Source organism: Sus scrofa, chromosome X, assembly GCF_000003025.6.
Source record: "Sus scrofa isolate TJ Tabasco breed Duroc chromosome X, Sscrofa11.1, whole genome shotgun sequence".
Taxonomy (NCBI): Eukaryota; Metazoa; Chordata; class Mammalia; order Artiodactyla; family Suidae; genus Sus; species Sus scrofa.
In genome coordinates this window covers 69,025,520-69,039,680 of record NC_010461.5, presented here as the reverse complement: position 1 = coordinate 69,039,680, position 14,161 = coordinate 69,025,520, and the positions used below count along the sequence as shown (strand labels likewise).

The following is a 14,161-nucleotide window of genomic DNA, read 5'->3' as shown; positions in this document are numbered from 1 at the left end:
TTTTTAATCAAACATTTTATACCTAGAGTGTTCATCACTTGAAAACTCTAGTTCTTCCATGAATGCAGGTGGAGCTTTTGTTTAATGTAGTTTTTAACTAGAGATTGGCTATGTCAGTTGCTTCCATATGCATATCACTTTTACATAAAGAAGATAACTCTTGAAATCCTTGATGCTTAGTGTGTAGTTTAAACCCTTGCCAAAAGAATTTTTTTGTACTAGGTACAATGCAAGAGGATTGGGGTTTCTCGTTGTAGTGAAACAGTCAGTAGCAGCATTATAGGATTACACTAAACTTTCAAAATATGCTTTGTTCATCTGACTGATATAAAAGATTTAATAGCCTCTGTTGAAATGGTAGCTCTTATGATAATATGTTTTAGAAGACTCTTGAATTTACAATAGAGGGTATTAACTAGCTGATGTAGTAGAACACCTAAATTTTTTTAAGTTATAAAATCATTATCTTTTGTAATTTTTTTTGGTACTGGTAGTAATATAGACTTTTAATGATAAACTTTATAGTGTAGTTTAATTTGATTTCAAAACAGTAATGTCCTTATGAAACTGCTGTATTAACTAGAAGTAAAGTGATATATCATGTGAATGGCCTCTTTTTAAATTAGCTAACCTATTGCTTAAAATTAAAAATATATGCCATTTCCCCTAAGAGGCACTGTGGCTTTGGAGTTAAAGTTGGGTTCAAATTTCAACTCTGGAACTTAAAGCCTTGGTCAGCAATTTAGCCTATTTGCATCCCAGTTTCTTCTTCATCTCTAAAATGTATACGTAGATCCTTCTCTTTCAGTGCACTTGGGAGACTTAGATGAGCTAGTGTGTGAACATAGTTTCTAAACAGCAAAGTGCTCTATGAACAATATTTTGAAAGTTTTTCATTTATGGTAATTGGCAGATAAAAAAGAGTTTAAGTACTTGACTTTTAAAAAACTTTCTCTTCCACATAAAGTTTCAATATTAGTAGTGTATGTTTAAGAAATATCATTCAACAGTATAATATAAACTTTATAATTTTGAATACAAGAATTAGTTTCTTTTGTCAAACTCTTCTACACAGCAGTAACATTTGAACATTGAAATGAATTGAATATTTTTGTATTTTATATATATATTTCTGCATTCTAAATGATATAGATGTGTGTTTTTATAGGTTTGCCTGAATCCATCATTGCAGCTGCATGTTCAAGAAGTGGCCAGAGGGTTCTGCATGTTGATTCGTAAGTTTATCAATGATAGCATTTAATACTTATATCTATACAAAAGTAAAATTTAAATATAATGTCCTATATAAACTTTTTAAGTTAGAAAAATTATTGGAATTTTTAAATTTTCAACAAAAATATGTAAAATATATAATGTACAGGTTTTACTATTATACTCTGTGAAATAGTGGTCTGTTTCCTTTGAGGAAAAACCAGATGTACTATTTATTTTATTTTTCACATGGGTGATTTTGTTTTTTAAATGGTGAATAATTCTCCAAGAGGCTTGGAAACCTCAGACCTGCCCTTTTAATTATATATGTGTGGAGTATATAAAATCTGTGTATGCTATTGTATTTTAGGCTTTGCATTTGATTGTTGAAAAAAATCAGCTAATAGATTTAGAGTATGTGGTTTTCTTAAAATTCATCAAAATTTAAACTAAAAAATCTTAACTAAGAGAAATATCTAGAATTTTGTTTTCCTCCTTTCCCCTTAAATGTGATAATAAAAAGGAAGTTAATGGAAAGTTAAAGAGAAAGCATAAATCTTTCCATTCCTGCTTCCTGAAATAAACCCTTATTTTCCACCTATCTATTTAGTGCTTTTGACTGTTGTATTTTGGCACTTTAATTGCTCATTAAATAGGAGTAGAAAAGAATCAGGAAGAAATGACTTTATATTTTTTGGTTGATATTAACTGCAGTGTTTTTCAGAATGCCAGAATACAAAGATTGACTGGATTTGTTATAGTCTATAGTGCCTTCTCATATATTATCCCATTGTAAGTAGGAATCCAAAAAGCGGTATCATTTAACCATTTGTAAATTTATTTATAACTCCTGAATTATTGGATGAAATGTTTAAATTAGATTAGCTTCTGTTTTCAAACAAGTCCTGCCCTTGGAATTGTCTTTCACTATTGTGTGTTTAACTGCTGTGTTAATGTCTTAATTCAGTCTTTTTGACATATGGGTTCATATGCTTAAAAATCTGCCATCTCAAAAGCTGAGGTACTGGGGTAGTGTGTTTTGAAAGGCTTAATAAAATCATAAATTCCAATTTATTTATGGTAACATCCTTAAATTGAAAGTAAAATCTTAAATTTGCTGAAGTTATTTGCTATGCTTACACTGTAAGCCACTTCCTATATCAATGTCTTTACATATGTTATATAATTTTTCCATCACAGTCAAGTAGGTAGTGTTATCCTAATTTAACAAATGGGGGATTCAAGGCATAGAGAGGTTAATTTTTCTAACTTTATTCAGCTAGTGTGTGTCTAACTTTAAATTCAAATTTATTTTGTTTTCTTATTCTAAAATCTGAGGTCTTCTCAGAATTAAGAATATTTTATAAGTCGTGTAGGGTTTATTGATATTCCAAAATAATTTTTCCCCAAATAAATTTTGATTAGGAATATAAAAAACCAAATCTAATTTTGATAAACAGTGGATCAATTAGAAACACTTGATAATGTAGTGCCTTAAGAACTTATACCTTAATAAATAGTATTTCAAAGCGGCAAAGCTTTTTTCTTCTATTTCAGATCCTTAGGCTTGGTAGCTGTTGAGAGCTTTGAAGCATCTAGCTATTGATTTATAGGATGTTGTCCTGCTCTGGGCCAGGTGTAAATACTTTTTCATTTTTATTCATTTTAGCATTTACAATTCTTCATAGTTAGATTCAGTCTTCTCTACCCCTTTGATTTCTGCTTTACATTTACAGTAGTACAATATATATCTGTTCCATGGACATACTTTCCCATGCTTTTTTTGTGTGTGTTTTTAGAGCCACACCCGCAGCATATGGAGGTTCCCAGGCTAGGAATCCAATCGAAGCTGTAGCTGTCGGCCCTCACCAGAGCCATAGCAATGTCAGATCTGAGCTGCATCTTCGACCTACACCACAGCTCACAGCAACGCCGGATCCTTAACCCCCTGAGCAAGGCCTGGACTCGAACCCACTACCTCATGGTTCCTAGTCAGATTCGTTTCTGCTGTGCCATGATGGGAACTCCCCATGCTTTTTTAAAAAATAACTTTGAAATTGTGGTGAAAAACACATAACATAAAATACACCATCTTAACTATTTCTAGGCATATATATAGTTCAGTAGTGTTAAGTATATTTATATCATTGTATAGCAGATCTCTAGAACTCTTTTGATTTTGTAAAACTGAAACTCTGCCCATGAAGCAATAACTTCCCCTTCCTCCTCCCCACAGTCCTGGCAACCACCATTCTACTTTCTGTCTCCATGAATTTTACTTCTCTAGATACTGGATATAATTGGAATCATACATTGTCTTTTTGTGATTGTTTTATTTCACTCTATATAATGTCCTTAAGGCTCATCCATTTTGTATCATGTATTAAAATTTCTTTCCTTTTTAAGACTGAATAATATCCCATCATGTGTATATGTACCATATCCATTCACCTGTTGAGAAATATTTGGCTTGTTTCCACCTCTTGACTATAGTGAATAATACTGCTGTGAACATGGATATGCAAATATATCTTCAAGATCCTGCTTTCAATTCTTTTGCATATATATCCAGCATTAGGATATAGTATTGGGATACATAGTAATTTTTTGTTTAATTTTTTGAGGAACTGCCATACTATTTTCCATAGCAGCTCTACTTTTTACATTCCAACCAACTTCCCATGCTTTGGCTCCACTGGGGAGTTGTGTATTGGCTTTTAAGCCAGAATGTCTAGGTTCAAATCCTGGTTTCTTCAATTTCTAGGTGTATAGCCTTTGATAAGTTATTTAATCTTTCTACACCTCAGTTTCTTGATATAAATTACATTATAATAGTACTTGATTTGTCAAATTGTTTATAGGATTAAACAGAATAATCGATGTAGTGGACTTATTACAGTGCCTTAAATGTAGTAAGCCCTTGGTAAATTTTGACTTGTATTACTCTAACAATACTGCTGCTGTTACTGCCAGATACAAATAGCAAAGCCAGATAAGGGTGTGACCAGTCATGCCTGCAAGATTGGTGGAAAGTGTCATAGAGATGACCTTTGAGGTGAGACTTGAAAGATGAGTAAGAGTTTAATGAGGATTTAAAGCATTCCAGAAAGAGGGAACAGATTGAAAGGGCATGACATACTAGGTAAATGGTGAGAATTTTAGTATGACTGAAAGATTGGCTAAGTGAGTTGGATTAATGAGAGTTGAAACAAGAAGTAGACTAGTACCATATCATGAAGGCCTGTATGCCAAGTTACAGAGTACTGATTTTTATCCTAATAATTATCTTTAACATTTTTATGTCTTTCTGTCAAACCCATATTCAGTTCTTTAGCATATTCTGTCAGCTCTACGTGTAAAATATAACCCAAATCTAACCAGTTTTCACCATCTTCACTCGTCTAGTTTATTCCACTAATATTTATCATTGAACTAATCTAAAAACCTCTTCATTGTTATGTTTTCACTACTGTCTCCAGTTTTGGGCCTCTTCCTCCTTTCTTTTTTTTTTCTTTTTTTTTAATTACTCAAATGAATTTATCACATCTGTAGTTGTATAATGATCATAACAATCTAATTTCACAGGATTTCCATCCCACAGCCCAAGCACATCCCCCCACCCCCCAGACTGTCTCCTCCGGAGACCATAAGTTTTTCAATGTCTGTGAGTCAGCATCTGTTCTGCAAAGAAGTTCCGTCTGTCCTTTTTTCAAATTCCACATGTCAGTGAAAGCATTTGATGTTGGTGTCTCATTGTATGGCTGACTTCACTTAGCATGTGAAGTTTCTAGGTCCATCCATGTTGCTAAAAATGCTGGTGTTTCGTTCTTTTTGATGGCTGAGTAATATTCCATTGTGTATATGTACCACCTCTTCTGGATCCACTCCTCTGTCGATGGACATTTAGGTTGTTTCCATGTCTTGGCTATTGTAAATAGTGCTGCAATGAACATTGGAGTACATGTGTCTTTGCGAGTCGTGGTTTTCTCTGGATAGATGTCCAGGAGTGGGATTGCTGGATCAAATGGTAGTTCTATGTGTAGTTTTCTGAGGCGTTTCCACAGTGGTTGCACCAATTTACAATCCCACCAACAGTGTACTAGGGTTCCTTTTCCTCCACCCCCTCTCCAGCACTTCTTGTTTGTAGACTTTTGGATGATGGCCATTCTGGCTGGTGTAAGGTGGTACCTCATTGTGGTTTTGGTTTGCATTTCTCTAATAATGAGGGACGCTGAACATCTTTTCATGTGTTTCTTGGCCATCTGTATGTCTTTTTTGGAGAACTGTCTGTTTAGATCTTCTGCCCATTTTTGGATGGGGTTGTTTGTTTTTTTGGTATGGAACGGCAGAAAGTGTTCATAAATTTTGGAGATTAATCCCTTGTCCATTGATTCACTTGCAAAGATTTTCTCCCATTCTGTGGGTTGTCTTTTTGTGTTGTTTAGGTTTCCTTTACTGTGCAGAAACTTTGAAGTTTGATTAGGTCCCATTTGTTTATTTTTCTTTTTATTGTCAATACTCTGATAGGTGGATCTGAGAAGATGTTGCTGTCGTTTATGTCAGAGAGTGTTTGGCCTATGTTTTCCTCTAGGAGTTTGATAGTGTCTGGTCTTATATCTAGGTCTTTCATCCCTTCGGAGTTTATTTTTGTGTATGGTGTTAGGGAGTGTTCTCATTTCATTCTTTTCCATGTGGCTGTCCAGTTTTCCCAGCACCACTTATTGAACAGGCTGTCCTTTCTCCATTGCATATTCTTGCCTCCTTTGTCATAGATGAGTTGGCTGTAGGTGCATGGGTTTAATTCTGGGCTCTCTATCCTGTTCGACTGATCTATATTTCTGTCTTCATGCCAGAACCATATGGTTTTGATGACTGTTGCTTTGTAGTATAGTGTGGAGTCCGGGAGCCTGATTCCTCCAGCTCCATTTTTCTTTTTCAGGATGTCTTTGGCTATTCTGGGTCTTTTGTTCTTCCGAACAAACTTTAAAATATTTTGTTTGAGTTCTGTGAAAAATGTCCTTGGTAATTTGATGGGTCTATTGCATTGAATCTGTAGATTGCCTTGGGTAGTATAGTTGTTTTGATAATATTAACTCTTCCAATCCACGAGCATGGTATATCTTTCCATCTCTTTGTGTCATCTTTGATTTCTTTCATCAGTGGCTTGTAGTTTTCAGAGTACAGGTCTTTTGTTTCTTTAGGTATTTTATTCCATTGGATGTGATGGTAAACGGGATTGCTTCCCTAATTTCTCTTTCTGCTCTTTCATTGTTAGTGAATAGAAACGCTGTCCATTTCTGTGTATTGATTTTGTATCCTGTGACTTTGCCAAATTCATGGATGAGCTCTAACAGTTTTCTGGTAGAGTCTTTAGGATTCTCTAGGTATAGTATCATGTCATCTGCAAATAGCGATAGTTTTACTGCTTCCTTTCCAATTTGGATTCCTTTTATTTCTTTTACTTCTCTGCTTGCTGTGGCTAGGACTTCCAGAACTATGTTGAAGAGTAGTGGCGAGAGCGGACATCCTTGTCTTGTTCCTGATCTCAGTGGGCATTCTTTCAGCTTTTCACCATTGAGAATGATGTTAGCTGTGGGTTTGTCATATATGGCCTTTATCATGTTGAGGTAGGTTCCCGTTATGCCCACTTTCTGAAGGGTTTTTATCAGAAGTGGGTGTTGGATTTTGCCAAAGGCTTTTTCCGCGTCTACTGAGAGGATCATATGGTTTTTATTCTTCAGTTTGTTAATGTGGTGTATCCCACTGATGGATTTGCGGATATTGAAGAACCCTTGCATCCCTGGGATAAATCCCACTTGATCATGATGTACAATCCTTTTAATGTATTGTTGGATGCGGTTTGCTAGTATTTTGTTGAGGATTTTTGCATTGATGTTCATCAGTGATATTGGCCTGTAGTTTTCTTTTCTGTGTGGAGTCTTTGTCTGGTTTTGGTACCAGGGTGACGGTGGCCTCATAGAATGAGTTTGGGGGTATCCCTTCCTCTGCAATTTTTTGAAATAGTTTCAGAAGGAGAGGTGTTAGCTGTTCTCTAAATGTTTGATAGAATTTGCCTGTGAAGCCATCTGGTCCTGGACTTCTGTGTTTTGGAAGTTTTTATTTTTTTTATTATTTTTTTTAAACTTTTTTTTTAAATTTTTTATAATTTTTTTTAAAATTTTCCCACTGTACAGCAAGGGGGTCAGGTTATCCTCTCATGTATACATCACAATTACATTTTTTCCCCCACCCTTTCTTCTGTTGCAACATGAGTATCTAGACAAAGTTTTCTCAATGCTATTCAGCAGGATCTCCTTCTAAATGTATTCTGAGTTGTGTCTGATAAGCCCAAGCTCCCGATCCCTCCCACTCCCTCCCCCTCCCATCAGGCAGCCACAAGTCTCTTCTCCAAGTCCATGATTTTCTTTTCTGAGGAGATGTTCGTTTGTGCTGGATATTAGATTCCAGTTATAAGTGATATCATATGGTATTTGTCTTCATCTTTCTGGCTCATTTCACTCAGTATGAGAGTCTCTAGTTTCATCCATGTTGCTGCAAATGGCATTATGTCATTCTTTTTTATGGCTGAGTAGTATTCCATTGTGTATATATACCACATCTTCCGAATCCAATCATCTGTTGATGGACATTTGGGTTGTTTCCATGTCCTGGCTATTGAGAATAGTGCTGCAATGAACATGCGGGTGCATGTGTCTCTTTTAAGTAGAGTTTTGTCCGGATAGATGCCCAAGAGTGGGACTGCGGGGTCATATGGAAGTTCTATGTATAGATTTCTAAGGTATCTCCAGACTGTTCTCCATAGTGGCTGTACCAGTTGACATTCCCACCAACAGTGCAGGAGGGTTCCCTTTTCTCCACAGCCCCTCCAGCACTTGTTATTTGTGGACTTCTTAATGATGGCCATTCTGACTGGTGTGAGGTGGTATCTCATGGTAGTTTTGATTTGCATTTCTCTTATAACCAGCGATGTTGAGCATTTTTTCATGTGTTTGTTGGCCATCTGTATATCTTCTTTGGAGAAATGTCTATTCAGGTCTTTTGCCCATTTTTCCATTGATTGATTGGTTTTTTTGCTGTTGGGTTGTATAAGTTGTTTATATATTCTAGAGATTAAGCCCTTGTCGGTTGCATCATTTGAAACGATTTTCTCCCATTCTGTAAGTTGTCTTTTTGTTTTCTTTTGGGTTTCCTTTGCTGTGCAAAAGCTTTTCAGTTTGATGAGGTCCCATGGGTTTATTTTTGCTCTAGTTTCTATTGCTTTGGGAGACTGACCTGAGAAAATATTCATGATGTTGATGTCAGAGAGTGTTTTGCCTATGTTTTCTTCTAGGAGTTTGATGGTGTCCTGTCGTATATTTAAGTCTTTCAGCCATTTGGAGTTTATTTTTGTGCATGGTGTGAGGGTGTGTTCTAGCTTCATTGCTTTGCATGCAGCTGTCCAGGTTTCCCAGCAATGCTTGCTGAATAGACTTTCTTTTTCCCATTTTATGGTCTTGCCTCCCTTGTCAAAGATTAATTGACCATAGGTGTCAGGGTTTATTTCCGGGTTCTCTATTCTGTTCCATTGGTCTGTCTGTCTGTTTTGATACCAGTACCACACTGTTTTGATGACTGTGGCTTTGTAGTATTTCTTGAAGTCTGGGAGAGTTATGCCTCCTGCTTGGTTTTTGTTTCTCAGGATTGCTTTGGCGATTCTGGGTCTTTTGTTGTTCCATATAAATGTTTGGATTGTTTGTTCCAGTTCTGTGAAAAATGTCCTGGGTAATTTGAGAGGGATTGCATTGAATCTGTAGATTGCTTTGGGTAGTATGGCCATTTTTACAATATTGATTTTCCCAATCCAGGAACATGGAATATCTTTCCATTTCTTTACATCTTCTTTGATTTCTTTGATGAAAGTTTTATAGTTCTCGGCATATAGGTCCTTTACCTCCTTGGTCAGGTGTATTCCGAGGTATTTGATTTTGTGAGGTGCAATTTTAAAAGGTATCGTATTTTTGTATTCCTTTTCTAATATTTCATTGCTGGTATACAGAAATGCCACTGACTTCTGAATGTTAATCTTATATCCTGCTACTGTGCTGAATTTATTAATCAGTTCAAGGAGTTTTGGGGTTGAGTCCTTAGGGTTTTCTAGGTATAGTATCATGTCATCTGCATACAGTGACAGTTTTATCTCTTCTCTTCCTATATGGATGCCTTTGATTTCTTTTGTGTGTCTAATTGCTGTGGCTAGGACTTCCAAAACTATGTTGAAGAGCAGTGGTGAGAGTGGGCATCCCTGTCTTGTTCCAGATTTGAGTGAGAAGGCTTTCAGTTTTTCCCCATTGAGTATTATATTTGGTGTGGGTTTATCATAAATGGCTTTGATTATATTCAGGAATGTTCCCTCTGTATTCACTTTGGCGAGGGTCTTGATCATGAATGGATGTTGGACTTTGTCAAATGCTTTTTCTGCGTCTATTGAGATGATCATATGATTTTTGACTTTTTTTTTTTGTGAATGTGGTGTATGATGCTGATGGATTTGCGTATGTTGAACCATCCTTGTGAACCTAGTATGAACCCTACCTGGTCATGGTGTGTAATTTTTTTGGTATGTTGTTGGATTCGGTTGGCTAAGATTTTGTTGAGAATTTTTGCATCTATATTCATCAATGGTATTGGGCGATAGTTTTCTTTTTTGGTGGTAACTCTGTCTGGTTTTGGAATGAGGGTGATGGTGGCATCATAGAATGTCTTTGGGAGTATTCCTTCTTCTTCAACCTTTTGAAAGAGTTTCAGGAGGATGGGCACCAATTCCTTTTTATATGTTTGATAGAATTCACCTGTGAAGCCATCTGGTCCTGGACTTTTATTTGTAGGGAGTGATTTTATGACCTCTTCAATTTCATTTCTAGTGATCGGTCTGTTCAGTTGGTCTGTTTCTACTTGATTCAGTTTTGGCAGGCTGTAAGATTCTAGAAAATTGTCCATTTCTTCTGTTTTGGAAGTTTTTAAATCACAGTTTCAGTTTCAGTTCTTGTGATGGGTCCATTCATCTTTTCTCTTTCATCTTGGTTTAGTCTTGGAAGATTGTACTTTTCTAAGAATTTGTCCATTTCGTCTAGGTATTCCATTTTATTGGCATATAGTTGCATATAGTAGTCTCTTATGATCCTTTGTATTTCTGAGGTGTCCGTTGTTACTTCTCCTTTTTCATTTCTAATTTTATTGATTTGAGTCCTCTCTCTTTTTTGCTTGATAAGTCTGGCTAGGGGTTTATCAAATTTGTTGATCTTTTCAAAGAATATGCTTTTTGTTTCATTGATCTTTTCTATGGTTTTCTTGGTTTCTATGTCATTGATTTCTTCTCTGATCTTTATGATTTCTTTCCTTCTACTAACTTTAGGTCTTGTCTGTTCTTCTCTCTCAAGCTGTTTTAGATGTAAAGTTCGCTTGTTTATTTGGGCTTTTTCTTGTTTCCTGAGGTGGGCTTGTATTGCTATAAACTTTCCTCTTAGAATGGCTTTTTCTGCATCCTATAGGTTTTGGAGTGTCATATCTTCGTTGTCATTTGCTGCTAGGTATTTTTGAATTTCCTCTTTGATTTCTTCAGTGATCCATTGGTTGTTTAGTAGCATGTTGTTGAGTCTCCACGAGTTTGTGTTTTTTGCAGTTTTTTTCTTGTTGTTGATTTCCAGTCGTATAGCATTGTGGTCGGAAAAGATGCTTGATATAATTTCAATTTTCTTAAAGTTACTGAGGTTGGATTTGTAGCCCAGGATATGGTCAATCTTGGAGAATGTTCCATGTGCACTTGAGAAGAATGTGTATTCTGTTGCTTTTGGATGAAATGTCCTATAAATATCTATTAAGTCCATCTGGTTTAATGCTTCATTCAGGGCCAGGGTTTCCTTATTGATTTTCTGTCTGGTTGATCTGTCCATTGCTGTAAGTGGGGTGTTAAAGTCCCCCACTATGATTGTGCTATTGTCGATTTCTCCTTTTAAGGTTGTTAGCAGTTGCCTTATATATTGTGGTGAACCTGTGTTGGGTGCATAGATATTTAAAATTGTTATAACATCTTCTTGGATTGATCCTTTGATCATTACGTAATGTCCTTCTTTGTCCCTTAAAGTATTCTTCATTTTAAAGTCTATTTTGTCTGATATGAGTATTGCTACTCCAGCTTTCTTTTGATCCCCGTTTGCATGAAATATTTTCTTCCATCCTCTCACTTTCACTTTGCATGTGTCCCTACAAGTGAAGTGGGTCTCTTGAAGACAGCATATATATGGGTCTTGTTTTTGTATCCATTCAGCCAGTCTATGTCTTTTGGTTGGGGCGTTTAGTCCATTCACATTTAAGGTAATTATAGATATGTATGTTCTTATTGCCATTTTATTAATTACTTTGGATTTGTTTTTGCTGCTCTTTTTCTTTTCCTTCTTTTCTGCCTAGAGAAGTTCCTTTAGTATTTGTTGTAAGGCTGGTTTAGTGCTGCTGAATTCTCTCGGCTTTTGCTTATCTGAGAAGGTTTTTATTTCTCCTTCAAATCTGAAGGAGAGCCTTGCTGGGTAGAATAATCTTGGTTGGAGGTTTTTTTCTTTCGTCATGTTAAGCATATGGTGCCACTCCCTTCTGGCCTGCAGAGTTTCTGCTGAAAAATATGCTAATAGCCTTATCGGGGTTCCCTTGTATGTTACTTGTTTCTTTTCCCTAGCTGCTTTCAAGATTTTCTCTTTGTCTTTAATTTTGGTCAGTTTGATTACTATGTGTCTCGGGGTGTTCCTCCTTGGGTTTATTTTGTATGGTACTCGTTGTGCTTCCTGGATTTGAGTGAGTGATTCCTTCCCCATGTTAGGGAAGTTTTCGGCTATTATCTCTTGGAATATTTTTTCTGTCTCCTTCTCTCTCTCTTCTCCTTCTGGCACCCCTATAATACGGATGTTGGTGCGTTTCACATTGCCCCAGAGTTCTCTGAGACTCTCTTCATTTGTTTTCAATCTTTCTTCTCTTTTCTGTTCTGCATCCGTAATTTCCACTAATCTGTCCTCCACCTCACTTATTCATTCTTCTACCTCCTGTATTCTGCTGTTAGCTGCTTCTAGTGAATTTTTTATTTCAGTTATTGTATTTGGCATCTCTTCTTGTTTAAGTTTTATATCTTGTATCTCTTTGGTCAGTGTTTCCCGTAAGTTATCCATCTTTGCCTCCAGTTTATTTCCAATGTCTTGCATCTTCTTCAGCATCAACAGTCTAAAATCTTTTTCCTGGAGGCTGAGAATCTCCTCATGGCTTAGATGTTTTTCTGGTTTTTTTTCTTTCTCCCTCATCTGAGTTATAGTTCTCTGTCTTTTCATTTTTATAGGTTTTTGGTGTGGTGACCTTCTTACCGATAATAGAGTTGTAGCCTCTCTTACTTCTGATGTCTGCCCCCCTTGTGGCTGACGCTGGTATGGGGGCTTGGTGTAGGCTTCCTGATGGGAGGGGCTGATGCCTGCCCCCTGGTAGGAGGAGCCGATTCTAATCCCTCTGGTGGGTGGGGCTTAGTCTCTGGATGGAATTAGAGGCAGCTGTGTGCCTGAGGGGTCTTTAGGTAGCCTGTTTACTGAGGGGTGGGGCTGTGATCCCACCTGGGTTGTTGTTTGCCCTGGGGCTTATCAGTGGCTGACTGACGGGTGGGGCCAGATTTTCCCAAAATGGCCACCTCCAGAGAAAGGCACTGCTGCTGAATATTCCCGAGAGCTTTGCTTTCAATGTCCTTCCCTCACAACAAGCCACATTCACCCCTGTTTTCCCAGGATGTCCTCCAAGAACTGCAGTCAGGTTTGACCCAGATTCCCTTGGAGACTTTGCTTTGCCCTGGGACTCAGTGCACGTGAAAGTCTGTGTGTGCCCTTTAAGAATGGGGTCTCTGTTTCCCCCAGTCCTGTGGAGCTCTTGTGCACAAGCCCCACTGACCTTCAATGCCAGATGCTCCAGGGGCTCTTTCTCCCTGTGCCAGATCCCCACACGTGAGAGTTTGAAGTGGGACTTAGAACTCTCACCCCTGTAGGTGAGTCTCTGTGAACCAGTTAGTTTCCAGTCTGTGGAGCTTCCCACCCAGGAGGTATGGGGTTGTTTATATCGTGAAATTGCCCCTCCTACCTGTGGATGTGGCCTCCTCTTTTTCTTCTGGAGTAGGGTATCTTTTTTAAGGTTTCCAGTCCATTTGGGTGGAGATTGCTCAGTCTTTAGTTGTGAATTTTGTTGTTTTTAGGAGAGAAGTTGAGCTCCAGTCCTTCTATTCAGCCATCTTAATCCCGTCTGAACAAGAATTTTCTTTTCTTTTTTTTTTTTGTTTTGTCTTTTGTCTTTTTTGTTGTTGTTGTTGCTATTTCTTGGGCCGCTCCCGCGGCATATGGAGGTTCCCAGGCTAGGGGTTGAATCGGAGCTGTAGCCACTGGCCTACGCCAGAGCCACAACAACGCGGGATCTGAGCTGTGTCTGCAACCTACACCACAGCTCACGGCAACGCCGGATCGCTAACCCACTGAGCAAGGGCAGGGATCGAACCCGCAACCTCATGGTTCCTAGTCGGATTTGTTAACCACTGCGCCACGGCGGTAACTCCCTGAACAAGTATTTTCTTGAAGGCAGCACTCTTCCAATATAAGACACCTTAGGAAATTAATAAGAGGTGGAAATTCCTGCAGGTGTTTTGCCCAAAACCCATAGCAAGTGGCACTAGCAGGTGATTGGCGTGTGTGTTGGGGTTGTGGGCACTGCTGGAATTATAAGTGAAGCAAGTGAGGACTTCAGAGGAAGGGTAGGTCCAAGGTCATGTGCCAAACAAGTTAGGAGCAAAATAAGATACAGAGAGATTCTGATTTTCTCTCTTCCTCCTTTCTAATTGCCTCACACATACCTCTATCCCTTGCTCTCTAGGCTCTGCCTCAGCTGT

General features: G+C 37.7%; 1 protein-coding gene across 5 annotated transcripts in view; it reads left to right on the top strand.

Annotated features, from left to right (window-relative positions):
• CHM (CHM, Rab escort protein 1) overlaps positions 1 to 14,161 on the top strand; it is a 192,403-nt gene that overhangs the window by 26,604 nt on the left and 151,638 nt on the right. For all 5 annotated transcript variants that reach the window (XR_002340851.1, XM_021080640.1, XM_003135219.6 and 2 more), the window contains exon 2: positions 1,169 to 1,235. Coding sequence is in view for 4 of the 5 variants with exons in the window: in XM_021080640.1 (XP_020936299.1) it covers positions 1,169 to 1,235 (67 nt within the window). In the remaining variant the exon portion in view is untranslated. The remainder of the gene's footprint in view (positions 1 to 1,168; positions 1,236 to 14,161) is intronic.